The sequence below is a fragment of the Apus apus genome, chromosome 5 (genome assembly GCF_020740795.1).
Source record: "Apus apus isolate bApuApu2 chromosome 5, bApuApu2.pri.cur, whole genome shotgun sequence".
NCBI classification, from domain to species: Eukaryota; Metazoa; Chordata; class Aves; order Apodiformes; family Apodidae; genus Apus; species Apus apus.
In genome coordinates this window covers 40,359,962-40,376,724 of record NC_067286.1, presented here as the reverse complement: position 1 = coordinate 40,376,724, position 16,763 = coordinate 40,359,962, and the positions used below count along the sequence as shown (strand labels likewise).

Sequence of the window (16,763 nt, the reverse complement as noted above, 5' to 3'; positions counted from 1 at the left end):
ATATGAGCTAGCAGTGTGGCCAGGAGACCAAGGCAGCCAACAGTATCCTGGCTTATTGTGACCTTAGAAATAGTGCAGCCAGCAGGACTAGGAAGTGATAGTCCTTCTGTACTCAGCACTGGTGAGGCTGCACCTCGAATACTGTGTTCAGTTTTGGGCACCTCACTACAAGAAGGACATTGAGGTGTTGGAGAGTGTCCAAAGAATGTCAACAAAGTTGATGAAAGGTCTAGAGCACAAGCCTTATGAGGAGCATCTGAGGGAACTGGGGTTGTTTAACTTGGAGAACAGCAGGCTGAGGGGAGACCTTGTTGCTCTCTCACGACTACCTGATAGGAGGTTGTAGCGAGGTTAGTGTCAAAATCTTCTCCCTAGTAACAAGCAACAGGGCAAGAGGAAAAGTTCTCAAGTTGTGCCAGGGGAGGTTTACATTTGATGTTAGGAAAAATTTATTTATTGAAAGAGTTGTCAGGCACTGTAACAGACTGCCAAGGGAAATGGTTGAGTCACTATCCCTGGAGATACTTAAAAGCTGTGCAGATGTGGCACTTAGGAATGTGATTTAGTGTTGGACTAGGCAGTGTTGGGTTAACTGTTGGACCTGATGATCTTAAAGGTCTTTTCTGGCCTAAACAATTCTATGGTTCTATGATTCTATTATTCTAATTTCTAACATCCAAAGTGGAGTTTGTACCCATGCTTTGACCTGAAGAGAATCCAGCTTGGCTCAGATTTCCATTAACCTTATTTGGGTAGCAACCCAATGAAAACATCACTGTTTCCTTTGGCTCTTTCTCCACCTTTTATTCTTCTAATAGTTTGCTTAATTTTAACAGTCCCCAGGATATCTTGTCTACTGCCAAACTGACTAGTGAGATTTAGATGAAGACTGTGTTCATGCCTATGGTTTTGAGATCTGAGAAAGCACAAAAGGTAGAGAGGCAATTTCTAGGTTCCAGAAACTTTGTTTGGTGTTTGTAATGAACTTTTTTGAAAACTTCTAGTTATAGTGTCTTTTATATTTCATAAAAGTGTATAGAGAATGGACAAGGGAGATTTCTTACTGTGAAGAAATGTACTTGGGCTACTAGAATATTGTCTATATGTGGCGTAGATATTTGCAACTAAAAATAAAGCTACTAAAATGAAGTTATTTAGCCAGTTATTCAGCTAAGTGTTGAAGATACTGTTTCACTTTTAGTCAACTATATTCGTATGTCTGTCTTGCTGTTTCTTGTTTTCTCTCTCTCTTTATTTCCCTTCTAAAAAGAAATCTGGTATTTCTGGAAGACGAAAAATCAAAGTTTATAACTTTATGTTAGATTGAACTCGGAGGAAAGAAGTGATTATGCCAATACAATGGTTAACAGATGAACTTTTGGGGCATTGTTCATGTGTTCCCAGACATCTTGTTTCAAGCATATATTTTTACCTTAGTTATTGAGCCATCTGGTAAGTACTTTGGCTATTTTCTGTGTAACTTGAATTAAAGTGTATCTTTGCCAGATGGACAATATTAGTTATTTTATACACAAAAACATGTTTTAAATACATTTATTCTGAGACTTTTTTTTTGGTGCAAAGATATTAACTTAATACAACTGTACAGAAAATGACAAATTATGCTGTGTCTTTAAAAGCATTTTGGGTAGACGTACATCATATAAATCCATATGATATAGCTAGTACTTTTTTGGCAAAATTGTATGTATACTGGCCACTCTAGTACACTCAGCAACATTTATATTGAATTTTATTGCTGCTGATTTGTTTTATTATTTTTTTTTTAATATAAAACATAGTTACTGTTAAGTAGTTATGTTATTTATGACTCTAGGAAGCTATTGATTTTTAAGGTAGCTTTTTTAAGACAAAAAATTCCTAGGTACTGTATTTCTGCCGTTATTACAATAATCTTACAGATCTGGAACACTTTGGAAAACATTAAGGAATACCAGAAATTCCATTAAGGGTTAGGAAGGTAACAATGAGTAGAAAGATGCTGGAGAGAGAATAAAGCAAACTTGAACACAGTAAGAAACAAATTTAGTTCTGTAAAGTAACTTACTCAACCCAGAGCTGACACTTTTCTCAGATACTTAATTATATCTATAAAATATCTTCAGATCCAAAAAGATGGATAACTTTTTGTCTAAATAACACTTCTATTTTGTTTGATTGTTGACAAGACCAGAACAATAATTTTAAGCATGTTTGCAGGAAGTTTGCAAGATTAGTGTTCAATCTGTACATGATTTAGAGGGCAGATAAAATCTGGGGCCCAATTCTCAGAGCTTTACTGCAAAATGATATAATAATACCTGCTGAGGATTTTTAAAAGTATCTATCCACTGACTAGAGTATAAGTCCTTCAGTTTTCAGAATTTAACATCCTGATTTTGCATTATGTTTGAAATTTCCCTCCTGCTTCAAATGTGGCAGCATTATTAATGCATTAACAACCAGTTCTCTGTTGGGTTTGGTGTGATTCTAGTGACTTTTCATTTGAAGCAGGTCTTCATTGAATAATGTTATTGACTTTGCCATGCAACAGAGTTCTGAACAAGTTAAAATGACAATGTAATGCTTATTATTCATGTTCCTGTACATACAGTTTAGGGAAAAGCTGGTTTGTTCTGATACATCTGTGGTAGCTAAGCCCCGAAGGACTGAGCTTGTCTTCTTTGGAGGTGAAAGGCATCTGCATATGTCAACAGGAAGCTTCTTACTGACTTCAACAGTGTCATTCTCAACAAAGCTGTTAATTTATTCCACTTTGATGTTTATAAGATTGCACAAAAATTAGTTTGAAAATTTGGGTGGTAAGAAGCTTTGGGTTGCAAAGTGAACCAGTTATAGATGGTTGCCTTTCTCCTTGTTGGTGCAGGTGAAGCTGAGCTTCTCATTTCTTCTTTGACGTTCAAACAGAAACAAGTGCAGCTTTCAAAACCCACCCTTTAAGGAACTTCATATGCTCAGAACTACTAAGCACTGCTGACTGAAAGCAGACAATTGGGTAAATTATTTATTTGTACAGAGCAAAAACTAGAAGAAATGTGTCTGGGTACAGCAATATATTATAAAAATCTACAGACTTTCCATCTTCAAAATCTGCAATTACATCTCTCTGATGAGAAGTATACTAATATCTGAGAAATATGGAAGTGATTGCACTATATTGTATTAAAGATGTGAAGGTGATTTCTTGGGAGAAATTATAGTCTCTGCTACTGCATTTATACCAGTATATGTAAGTTAGATGCTAGAGGAAATGTGTAGAAATTAAAACCATGAACTATGTGTCATAGCAAACTCTTACATAAAACATTAGTTTATTTGCACTTATACTGCAGTTATGCATGAGAAGCTAATAAAATCAGTTCTGAAGTCTAATTTTTGCACATCTAACACTGCTACAGATCATGTGAAAGAAAATTTGCTCATGTTTATTTTGCAGAACCCCACACAGCTATTCAGAATACAAGCTCCACTGTAGTTTGGTTTTGCTCATTTGCATAAGTAACTTGTAATTTTTTTCAATGCCATTTCAGTCTAACTTTTATTTACAGTTTTTCACCTTTGAACAATACAAGAAGCTACTAGGATATGCATCATTACCACCAGGACTGGTATGTATGGATACAGACCTTGATGCTCTCAGTTAAGATGTGTATACTGAACAGTCCCACCCATTCCCTCCCTTAGAAGAAGCTCAAAATTAAAGGGACCAATTCAAGCAACAGTTTTTCAGAGCAAACTCGTACCTTGGAAAAACTGAATTTACCAAAATTATAGTTAATGTTAATTTTTATATCAAATGTCTTCAAAATAATTCTCTACAATATCAAGGGAGAAATATAATGAAATACAATAAGGGCAAGGGCTGAGTCTTGAATCTGCAAAAGAACAACCCTGTGTACCAGTACAGCTTGGGGACTGACCTGTTGGAGAGCAGCACAGGGGAAAGAGACCTGGGGGTCATGGTGGACAGGAGGATGACCATGAGCCAGCAATGTGCCCTTGTAGCCAAAAAAGCCAATGGCATCCTGAGGTGTATTAGAAAGGGTGTGGTTAGTAGGTCAAGAGAGGTTCTCATCCCCCTCTATTCTGCCTTGGTGAGGCCACATCTGGAGTATTGTGTCCAGTTCTGGGCCCCTCAGTTCAAGAAGAACACAGAACTGCTTGAAAGAGTCCAGTGCAGAGCCACAGAGATGATTAAGGGAGTGGAACATCTCCCTTATGAGGAAAGGCTGAGGGAGCTGGGTCTCTTTTGCCCGGAGAAGAGGAGACTGAGGGGTGACCTTATCAGTGTTTACAAATATGTAAAAGGTGAGTGTAAGGAGGATGGAACCAGGCTCTTCTCAGTGATGTCCATTGATAGTACAAGGGGCAATGGATACAAGCTGAGCATAAGAGGTTCCATATAAACATGAGGAAAACTTTTTTCACGGTGAGAGTGACAGAGCACTGAAACAGGCTGCCCAGAAAGGTTGTGGAGTCTCCTTCACTGGAGACATTCAAAACCCGCCTGGATCAGTTCCTGTGTGATGTGCTCTAGGTGATCCTGCTCTGGCAGGGGGGTTGGACTAAATGATCTTTTCAGGTCCCTTCCAACCTCTAACATTTTGTGATTCTGTGATTCTGTAATTCTGCTATCATGCCATTTTGAATAAAAAAATAAACAAAACAAAACAAAACAAAACACTTCTTATAAATTTTTTGTTTATAAGAATTTTTTTATAAGAATTGCTTTCTGTGGTGTAAGAGTGTGAGTAATAATAAAGACATGTTTTCACAATCATGAGATCACAACTCAAGAAGCAATTGATGTCTTCCTTGTTACACTATAAATGTTTTCGTAATTAATGTTTCCCGGTGCTGACCATGATAATAGTTTCAGAAGAATATTAAAAAAGGATGCACATAACTTCTATGTAAGGACAGTTTTGCTGAAAATCATGTTTAATTTAAAGGTAATTTTTAACTAGCTAGTTGTTTCATTCTTGAACATTTTAAAGAAGTTTTAATTCAATATTTCTACTCTGTTGCTTCCTTTCAGTTTACTTCCTTGGCATTTGTTAAACATTTTTTTTCTCTGTAGAGACTCCTATGTTTTTCTTATAATCAGTATATCGATGTACTGGAACACTAAACAAGGCTAAAAATGTTAATTATCTGGAGGGTGGTAAATACCCTCTAACAAACAATAAAATCCTGAACACCTGTATTACAGCCTTTTTGGTCAAATGACATTTGAATTTGAATTTGTTATATAGTTTTAGCTGTAAAGAGAGAAGTTTGTGATAACTGAAGGAAATATGTAAACTCTTGTCTTATAAGAAGAAATAAGTCTCCACACCATGTGAACTAAAATGACATTGAAAAAAAGGGAGACATTTCCTTTATCATTAATTCAGGTCTCTTCCAAACAGTATTACTGCCATTTACATTTGCCTTCCAGTGCAACAACTGAATGATCATGGAAGCATATTTACTAGTTTAAAGCAAGTTTCCTCTTCCTCTTAGTTATTCCCCTGACTCTATAGTTGTTTAGAGTATCTCCTCTTTTATCTCGTTAGGTGTTTTTTTTTGTAGGCTCTTCTCTTCCTTAAATGCAAATAAGTAATATTTGTTCTCTAGCAAGAGGAAAGAACAGAGTTTAAGGTTACATCATCACTTTTTTGTTGGTTTGTTGTTTGTTTTTTTTAGGAAAATATGCTGCAAACTTATGCAATAGCTGACCAAAAGCTGCTTGGGTTCATGTAGTAGATGCAGCAACCATTAGACACCTCTGACAATTCTGCTACCATAGAGGCATTTTTTCCCCTAAAATAACGATGGTAGCAAGGCAAAAAAAAGAAGACTGAGAGGGTCTAAGCTATGCAGAATGCCTCTCAGTCCCTCAAGAGACCATATATCAAAACAATATTAATTGTTAAAAGAGAAATGCGTATGAATGTTACTAATGTGTGCATTAGCAACATCTTCCTGCAGGCTTCAGTCTCATGGTTGATAGTGAAGGGGATAGGTTGTGTTCCCATCTCATAGTGGAAAAATAGATTTGTTGGTAACACAGTGTTCTCCAAAGGTGGTAAGGCTGGAGCTTGCCACTGCCCTCCTAACTTACTATTCTTCTCTTTCTTTAGCTCTCAAGAGTCCCAACTCAAATTCCTCTGTACTGAAAAAGTTCCTTTTCTCACTATTGTTTTTTTCCTTACCATTGGTTTCCTTGAATTTCAGCAAATATGCTCAATATATTGTATTTTGAATGTTGGGTCTCTTTTCAGCCAGTAGAAAGTTTGGAGATGCTAAGTGGAGGCAATAAGGCAATAAATGTGTAAAAATAACAAAAAAATTGCCCCCTCTGAATTTTCTCAATTGATCTAAATATTTAAATATTATTATTCTGTTGCAAACCAATTCACATGTTTTAAAATGCTGTGTGATGATGGAAAGCAAAGAAGTTAATATCTCCATTTCTATGGCTGTGATGTATCACCACCTTCTAAGTAAATTGTATTAATTCATTCTTGCAGAGGATGACATTTCTGTGTGTACTACTCATTCCCTTATAAACCTTTTAAAGATTGATATTTTCTTAGGAGAACTTTTCTTCTACATGTGCAATTTGCTTAAGTACCACACTATTTGAATTTCTTATATTTCTTTAAATTTTAAATTAATGTATGAGTGTTATGTGCTTAATGCTCCATTTGTTTTTTCCAGGCATAACTGCCTTTCTATTTGTGCTTTTATTCAGACTCCACACAAAGATAACATGAGGGCATTGTTTTTCCATATTTTACTAATAAATCGGTACTACAATTTTTCTTCCAACTGAAAAGATAATTAATTGACAGTGCTATGACATTTTATTTTGGTTTTTTTGGGATTTGGTTTATGGCTATTGTCATATTGCTTTCCTGAACTGTCAGCATCTGATCAAGGACTAAATTTTAGTAATAGAGCATTGCTGCATTTCTGTAACCTTGCAGTTTGCATTGTACCATTTAGTTTCATAATCTGATGTATGGGAAACTTTACTGCTTAATTTTTAACTTCAATTTTAACTTTCCTAGGCATTTGCTGTTGCTGGCTTGGGATCTGGGTTGACAGAGGCAGTTGTGGTTAACCCTTTTGAAGTAGTAAAGGTTACCTTGCAGGCAAATCGGAATGCCTTCACAGAGGTATGAGAATTGCTCCATTCTTCTTTTTCTGGTTAATTAGGCACTTCAAGGTTCATATCTAGAGCAGAATGTCTACAATATATTGGGTTGATGCAGATTATTTTCCCACAAGTTTAACAGAAATGGAAAAAGAGATAAGAGACTTGGTAGACGATGCCTTCAGACATGAAGAGGTATAGACAGTATCGTCAGTGGTGTCAGCATCTCTATTGCAAATATTCTGTGTCTGAAGTGCACCTCCATACCTCTAGAGCAGCCAGCAGCCCAACATTGTGAGGAATTGTAATCCAAAAGTAGAAACCTGAGCCCCTTGTACATGGTGCATTTGCTCCAGCGTGTCCACACTTCAAGTGACCTCCAAAGGTTAGCTTAAAACACCACAGCTCCATGCCCTAGCCAGGGTCCATCTGGTGTATTTTTTGCTAAAATGTAGCTGGTATATTTCAGAGTACTGGGTGAAATTATTTTTATTACACATTTTCACATTAATAAGCACAAACTGGGAAACAGTCATATAATAAAGCACACTGATAATTTAAATGTATTTCACTTCATAGTTTTGTTATTCCAATATTGTTTCATTCAAATAAGTCAGTGAGCAAAACTGACTTTGTCCATGGTTCTGGCTACAGCTGAGAGGGGAAAAAGATTAAACTGGAGAACAGTGATTTATTCAGTTAATGCTTAGACATTTTTTAACTATGGGCAGCAAAGCCACTTTAACAGAGAGCTAATACAGTACAGAAGTAAAAAGGTTAGGATATGGAAAGGAGAGAGACTGAAAGTGGGATAAAGCAGTGCATCAAAGGATTTCTTTCTCAGAAAGGTGATACGAAAAAATTATGGTCTACTACTGGTCCAGCAGTAGTAAACTAAGCAGATACTCTGGATCTTTCTGCCTCCCAGTTGTGAAGATACAATTAGCTTATCTGAATAAAACCTCTGGTTTTGAGTGTAAATACACCAGTATTATATTTTGAGCAGACTAGTTCTTGTGAAGTTGCAGGAGACCCATATATTCTTTCACTTCACACATTTTGGTTTTTTTTATCTATTATAAAATTTATAACAAAGTTTGGAGTGTTTTAGTAAATTTTGTGCAAATACTTACTTTAATTACAGCATCCCTTAAATCACAGACATACCATTTTTAAATATATCTTTAAAAGGTGTTAGAATTTCACATTTTGCAGTAAATCAGGAAAATTCCAGTAACTTCATTACTGTGATCTCAAGTTGTCATTAATAATTTGTTAGAATTCCACACTAAGATTCCAAACTAAAGTATGTAAAAGCAAGCCTATTGTATGTTATCTCATACAGCATAAGGCTGTACACTCATTTCAATCCCATGCACTGTTTTTCTGAAAGGTTTAAGTAAAGTATGTGCCTATCCCATTGTGTAGCTTTCATACTATCTGTTGAAACCTAATGCAGTTCACATATTTCCTTGACTATTGTATTGAAATAATAAATATATCTTGTTTGAAAGGAACAAGGAAGAGCATGAACACGTACACCCACACCCAGACTCTTGCACACCCCCAAAGCAAATATTCACACACTACGGTGACAACTGAATTATTCTCTGGTACCAGATCATCTTTCTAGGTCTGACAGGTTTAAAGAGGAAAGCCACTATAAATCACCTACAGACACTTTTGTAATGTGGTTTGCCACGGGTAAAAATAACGGTGACTGTTTTTAAAGTAAACTGCTAGAAAGCCTAACACGTTTTTTTGGGTGGATTTTTTGTTTGTTTGTTTGTTTTGTACATTTAGCCATGGATAACTCACTGGCTATGGAAGCTAGTGTGGTAAAAAAATCTCACCTTCCTTAAGAGTTGTGATTAATTAAACAAATACAAGTTTCTGCTTTATAATGAGAAGAATCTGACTCTGGATTCTACTGACTAGTTCTCTATTTAGTATAAGTCAACAGCTGTGTGAATTGAATTGAATAAATTCCTCCATCTGAATTAGTCACCCTAAGGTCCTTCCATCAACAGTGGCAAAGCAGACCTTCTATGGCTTAATCAGGTGTTATTTTATATGCTAACTGTGGATGAAGTGAAGTGCTGTCTAGCAAAGCCCTCTTTATTGCTAAAGGACTGGAAAAGGGAGTCTTTTTGAGTACCTCAGATGTATATGTAGATACAGCAGGTATCTATATTTGGACTGATGAATCCCATCACAGGTGTTCAGCAAGTGATAGGCTTCTTCTCCAAGTCATGAGTAAATGTGTATATAAGATGAGACTAAGCGATACTACTGAAAGTTGCTGCATTCAGCTTAAATTGCTTTGTTCAGCACACCAGTTATTTTTTTAAGATCCAATCCTCATGCTTTGTGTATGAGAAATGATGTTATTGCTAGTGTCTGGACCATAGTCCATACTGGATATCTACATTCTAGGACAGATTCTGATTTGAATCCCTGGTGGTAGTTAGAAAAGCAAACTATAGTAAAATGTATGCAGAGCATTAACAGGATAATATTAGTTACCAAATATAAAAAAAAAAAAAACAGAATGAAACTTAGTATTAAAGACTAAACTTGTCAGTCACCTAAATAAACAGTCATACACTGTGTCAGATAAAAGAGGCATCATTTGCTGATGCTGTTGATCTACCACAAGTGATATTTTGAAATGGAAAGCTAGTAAACAAATAAGTGTATTGAAATTAGCAGTGCTCACAGCGTTCTAGTCAAAATTTCTCTGTATTTTCATGTTTGAGACTCCTAGTGGAAGTTGTGTTTTGCCTTTCTAATTAAATATTTGGTTACCTAGAGCTGGCTTTATGCTTTGGAGAAAGCCATACTTGAGGCAACAACATTTTGAAAGAAACTTTTTTATCATACTGCTAGGAATAAATCTGAAATATTCCAAAGGGGAACACTTGATTTTAAGTACAATAGTATATTAGAAAATAGATCAAATGTGTATGTAGTCAGAGATCCTGTCTGGGGAACTGATTATTCTATAAGTGGATTCTGAGGAAGTTTCTTCCTTTCTGCTTTTTGTTAAATGGAAGTTGGCTGACTAAAATTATTTCCAGACCTCTTGGGAATTATTTTCTAAACAGAATACCTAAAGTCAATTTCTTAAATCTGTTCATTGGGATTTAAATGAGTGTTTTGATTTTCAAAATCTAGCTACACTTTTTAAGACATATAATTAATTTGGAGTGCAAAACAGGATTTCCAGTTGGAAGCTTAAGAAAAATTAATTAATTAATAGAAAAACCCTCACCTTTTTTCAAGATTTTCAACACTAGAAGAAGGTTTCACATGTGATTTGGTTTAAAACATATTGTGTACCTAATAACTCCCTCAAAAGCCGGTGTCTTACATCAGTGTTTTGCCTTCTTAGCAGCATGAAGAGCCACAGAGCATCTATTAGAGTTCCCAGATCATATATATATGCCTTTTGTCACCCTTCAACCATATTCCTAACATTGAATCTGGAAACTGCAAAATTATCTTCAACATAAATCTTTACAGCTTCTCTTACTACTCTCATTTGTGGTTCCCAAGGACTTCCTCCCCTAGCCATAATGGCTCAAAAATTTTGTGTTGCAATTTTGTCCCTTTTATCCCTGGAGCACGAGGAAAGGCTGAAAGACCTGGAGCTGTTTAGTCTAGAGAAGAGAAGACCGAGAGGGGATCTTATTAACTTATATAAATATAACTTATATAACTTATATAAATATCTGAAGGGTGGGTATAAAGAAGGAAGGGCCAATCTCTTTTCAGCCATGCCCTGTGATAGGACAAGGGGCAAGGGATGCAAACAAGAGCACAGGAAGTTCCATCTCAACATGAGGAAAAGCTTCTTTACTGTAAGGGTTACAGAGCACTGGAACAGGCTGCCCAGAGAGCTTGTGTAGTCTCCTTCCTGGAGACTTTCAAGACCCATCTGATGTGTTTCTGTGTGACCTGCCCTAGGTTCGGTGGTGGTCCTGCTCTGGCAGGGGGACTGGACTTGGCAATCTCCAGAGGTCCCTCCTAGCCCCTAAAATTCTGTGATTCTGTGATCACTCCCTCACTATGCATGTTCCTATGCTGTTGGTTTTACTAGAGAAGCTGGTTTTAGCTTTTTATTGTCCAGAATAATTGTTATATAATCTCATTGTGTAAGGGTTTCATCTGTCATAATCTTAACAAAACATCAATGATAAAAAAATTACTGCTGAACTCACACACTGAAAGCCACATGTTGCTCTGTGAAATCTTTTATTAATTATTTTTTCATGACCTTTTCCTTTGCTTTAGGGATCCTTAGTCTTTTACAGTACTCAGGTCATACTTGAATTTTTTTTTCCTCCAAGCAGAAAAATGAAGTTTGGGGTTTTTTTATGAAAGTTGTGATTTTTACATAAAGGGAAAATAACTAATGTGAGGAGACTCAAGATAAAATGACAAGAATTGGCAACACTGTGTTTGTCAACAGGGTTGAAATGGTGCTATGGTTATTGTTTTCTTTTTGTAAAGATGATCTCTTCCTTCTTTTGCTTAACTTGTGTAGCAACCATCTAGCTTTGTTCAAGCTCGGCAGATCATTAAAACCGAGGGTCTGGGCTTCCAAGGACTCAACAAAGGTCTTACTGCAACACTGGGTCGTCACGGAGTTTTTAACATGGTTTACTTTGGATTCTACTTCAATGTGAAAAACATTCTTCCAGTCAATAAAGTAAGTTCTTCATGCAGTGCAACAGACAAATGGATGAGAGGTTTGGCAATTTAATTAACACTGTATTTTTCTGTGCAAGCTGTAGCATTTAGCAATAAATAGTGATTAACCTAACTCTCTGTTGTTGCAGAAATTTATAGCATTTTAGTGGAAGCAAACCAAGAATTTGTACTTCTCACTTTTTAAGCAAAGCTGGGTATAAATAAAGTAGTAATGTTTGAATTCTCATTTTTATAAATTTTGCTTTATACCATGGTAGCTATGTAAAAAGGCAGGAATCAAGATACAAGCATATTATGTTTATGCTAATTATGTATGCACTTTTTTTGTGGTAAACTGGCTTAGAAGAGAAAAATAGGTTCATAGATCTTCTTTCAGTATTCATAAAGCAAGGGGTGAAGCTTGAGGTGATGGCAGAGCTGCAGTAGGCAGGGTGTTCTGGCCATGCACCAGGCCTATCTACTCAAAGAGAGTTCAACCTAGTGTTGAAGGATTACAGAGCAGATTTAGCCATATGGGAGAGAGCCAGCCCAAAACAAGTCCTGCACAGGGGCTTATGTAGTTTGTATGTTTAAAAAAAAAAAAAAATCTTTATGGCTGTAATTTCACTTGAAGTTACTTTATTTTATGGTCTTATATTCTTTCACATAACAAAGGAAACATTTCCCTTTACAACAGAGATAAGTTGTACTAATGAGAACATGGTAATATTGGCAACCTCCTAAATGACTGTGTGAGCAACAGCTAATGGTTTATTAATGACTCCAGTGTGTTACTTACTGAACTGTTTTTTCACTAATGTGATTTTTAGATGATGACAGTTAAACAGTCACAGGTGTAATATGTAGTGATATTAATATAAGAAGCTTCAATTTACATCAAAATGGATCAGTTTCTATTCCCAGATGAAGTAACACTTATTTTTTTCTGCACTTCGGAGAAGCTTGTTATTTTTGTTGGCAACTTTGTGTAAATGGAGAAAAGCTCCATTTCTTATATGCAGATCATTACAGTAAATTGAATTGTCCAAGAGTAGGTAATCCACAAGTTTCTACAAGTTTCTTTTAGTGTATTTAAGCATACTTTACCATGTACTTTAATCGCACATTCTAAAAACTCAAGGCACAAGCATAACTTGATACTGAGATAGGAGTAATCATATTTATGTTGATCAAAAGATGAAAAAATTATAATTGCTATGCAGAATGCTCAGAATCATATGCAGGTAAGGACAGAGGCATGTGTGCAGCTTCTGTGGAAATCCTGATGTGCTCTTGCACAGCCATTGAAGAATAGTAACAGTATTTGGCACAACCATGCCTTCCCAGCCTTTCAGATTTATTTTTTTTTAATGGGAAAACATATTCACTTATTAGAAAGATTTAGAGATTTATGATCTGAGAGAAATTAGAACTTTGTACAAATTTTGTGTGATACAGAGAATTGTTTAACATCTACAACATAGATGTAAATACATTAGAAAATTAAAAAGAAATTACTTCAGTGGTGTCAGCCCAGTGGCCCAGCTGTCCTGTACATGCTATTAAAAGCAAAAGACAATTTATCAGTGCAGGATTAGATTGCATTAACTGCAAGCAAGCAGAGAGATTTGCCTTGTGCTTGACCAGTGCAAAGTAGCTTGCACAGTGGCTCTCTCAGTGACGACACCTGTGCTAGTAAATTGAGCAGCGTCACTGAAATTCAGTCATCTGTGCTGTTAAATGTTCCCTGGCACAGCTTTGGCCCACTGTTCCTGGGTACAGCTGAGGAGCTAGCAGAGAAACAGAATCATTCCTAATAGTCAGGTTTCATGCAGCCAGTCAGTTTTGAACAGTAATAGCATTTAATAACACAAATAAAGTTAATAGGATGCTCCACGCCAGCGGGCATCGATGTCATAGATAGGTGTGTACATATAGATATAGCCAATAATTCTGATCAAACTGCCACTGAAATCAATGCAATTCTTGCCCTGAATTCAACAGGACACAGATCAGATCTCATCTGGCTTGTTCTTACCTACACTATGTCTCAGGTGATGACATGCATTGAACCTCACTTCAGTGACTGGAAAACAGAAGATTCAAAAACTATGATATTTAACTCAAGCCTTTTCCATCAGTGGTCAGGTACTAGAGGCTGAGTTATCACACCTGTACAAGGAATTTGATAGAAGCTGTTTTTCAGTTAGTCTGAAAAACATGAGACAGTTGTAACTTTTCAAGATATCTCACATTCTTGATTTCATTACAAAATCTAATTTGTTCACTTTGTATATTTTGCCAGAAAATAAAATCTTGAGATCAGCCTTGGGATACTGACAAACATTAAAAATTGCAAAATAAGAATAGTATACTTTTGAAATAATTTTGGCTCTTGACTCCATATCTGCCATTCACCATCTGTAATGTAAGTGGAAATATGCATGGAAATGTCGGAGTGAGCCTTTTAGCTGTCAACAGTGCTAAACTGTGCATTAAATTTGCATCCCGATTAAGGATGTTTGCAGCTTATTTTGCCAAAAACAATAAACCTTTTATGTTGAGTGGTCAAATGATATAAATGACATGTGTGGGTTGTAAATGTTCATAATGAATAATTTTTCGTATGTTCAGCTTATTCCGCTAAACAGACCATTTACAGCCAACCTCGTGCTCTGTTTACTCAAAATACAGTAAACCAGACTTGATTCAATTGCCACTAATGTATCAACCATGGAGCATTAATAGCTATGCATCTGCATGAGCAATCAAATTAGTCTGCAAATTCGTATCGTCTCAGTTTTATGGCACCTGCTTTTATAGCACTTTTCATAGGCTTCCAGCAGCTCTCGCTTTTCAATGGCTTGTCATAGTTAGGTCTGATGGTAAACGTTAGTTTCATTAAAACCTTTGCTCACTACCACCTCCACGTGGCTGTCATATTTCTAGACTATATGGAATTTCCTAACTGTTAAAAAACCCCTTTGAAACGTGGCCAACTGCAAAACTCATTTGAAGTCAGGCACCACCTGCCCCAGCTACTGCAGATGTGTCAGTTGTTGCAAGGGCTGCTGCATCAGAAAGTGGGAGATGAGGGGTGCGTTGTTCTGTCAGAGAAAGGGCCTTAAACATCTATAGGCAAAAAGAAGAGACGGGAAACCAAAATGGGCTGTTCAGCTTGGCAAATAAGGAAAATAAGAGGCAATAATTTTATTTTTAGTCATTTTCAGATCTGTGCCAACAAAAAAAAGTGATATGGGTGAAAAGACAGTGAAAAGGACATGTGGTGGTACACAGTCAAAAAAAGAGTAAACCAAGATGATTTAGGAGAAGGCTGAATCAGAGTGGAAAATAGAATAACTTCAGAGCAACCATCCAAGCTCAGGCTTCAGGATGACTTGTGAATTGGGAAAAAAAAATGGCAGTGCTGTATCCAGTACAATGTTACAAGCCAACCATTGACCAGTAGTCTCCCATCTGAGGTGTCCTGTGGCTGTGGAAGCTAGAGCTTGTGCTGTTTAAAGACTTCAGCCTAGGCCATCATCATCGAAAGATGTTCCTGTATCAAAAGAGAGTCTTTTGCTAAATCAACTGGTCCTCTACTGCAGCATTCCTGTAGGCAAGACCGATAGGAATTTTCAGGAGAGGAATCTTTGGTCAAAATTAAAATGTGAAGAAGGAAAAACAAGTTTCTTCTGTTTTCCTACAGAAATTAGAATAATGCTGAAACTGATAACCAGGCTCAACCGTAGCTGACAGGGAGACAGACTAAAATAGCTAAATTCTTACAAAACATAGAAACAATCATTTAAAATGAAGAGAGATCCTACAAGTGCACCTTATGAGTGCCCCAGTGACAGAAATCTTCACTGGGAATCTCTCTCTTTTTTAGCACTGCATTCCATGGGAAAAAGCCCATGTCAGCCTTAGTCTGAGCTTGCACCTTTCCAGACATCAGTATCAAGCAGTCACAAGAACCTGTAAGGCTTCAAACTTCTTTAGTTCTGGTGTTCATGGGGCTATTCTTTTTTTCTTCTGTTTCATAAATTACTGTGTAACTGAGACTGAAGATGGATAGAGCAGACAAAGGTACTGGCTGGAAGGGTAAGCAGTAAGTGCCCTTATATGCATAGTTGCTGTCTAAAGGATGCCATGAAAAGGTGACCTGCTTGTAACCCCAACACTTTACGAACAGCCTGATCATCTGTGCAGACCAGCTCTGTGTGGGAGAGATGAGCCTGCAGAATCCTGTATGTTTTCTATTCTGTGACCACATTTTTTTTGTTGTCTCCTGGTTTTTTATTTGCATCAAAAGATCTTTGGCACAGATGTTTCATTTAGGACAAAGTGAAGTGAAGTCCTAGCCTTGTCCTATGGGACCAAAAGGTTATAGCAAAACAGTAAATAATAGATAATAATGCTATTCATAAATCTGGAGTAAGAGTAATAACTTTATCAGGAAATTGTATTTCAAGAAACCAAACCACTGAGAGGATTGCAAACTGTTTGAAAATATATACCTTGTACAGCAGACAGCCATGTCACTCAGGAGACTAGCCAGGACATTTATCCTACTGACTGTCATTCATCTTATTCTGTCAGACATCTGACAGGTGGATTTTAAAAACTTAAATAAATGTCTGCTGCAATGAGATTTCACTCAAGGGGAAATCTGAGATAATACCAGTGTGAAAAAGCACATTCAAAGCACATTCAATTCAAGCAAAGTGCAGCTGTGACTGCATTTTGGAACACCTTTCCTGTTTATCAGTATGTTTATTATAATTATAATTTCAGCATTTCCTATTCATCTTGACAAAGATCAGACCATCATTGTAATAATCAGACAGCAAGCTATAATTTACAATACGGAGTTTACTATGTAAATGCATGAGATGGACAG

The 16,763-nt window shown here is 36.5% G+C and overlaps 1 protein-coding gene across 4 annotated transcripts in view; it reads left to right on the top strand.

Moving 5' to 3' along the window:
- Positions 1-16,763, top strand: part of SLC25A21 (solute carrier family 25 member 21) — a 244,800-nt gene that overhangs the window by 217,888 nt on the left and 10,149 nt on the right. For 2 of the 4 annotated variants that reach the window (XM_051622617.1, XM_051622615.1), the window contains 3 exons: positions 3,570-3,629; positions 7,080-7,187; positions 11,715-11,879. In XM_051622617.1, the coding sequence (XP_051478577.1) occupies positions 3,570-3,629; positions 7,080-7,187; positions 11,715-11,879 (333 nt within the window). The remainder of the gene's footprint in view (positions 1-3,569; positions 3,630-7,079; positions 7,188-11,714; positions 11,880-16,763) is intronic. The other 2 variants (XM_051622618.1, XM_051622616.1) reach the window with 2 other exon arrangements.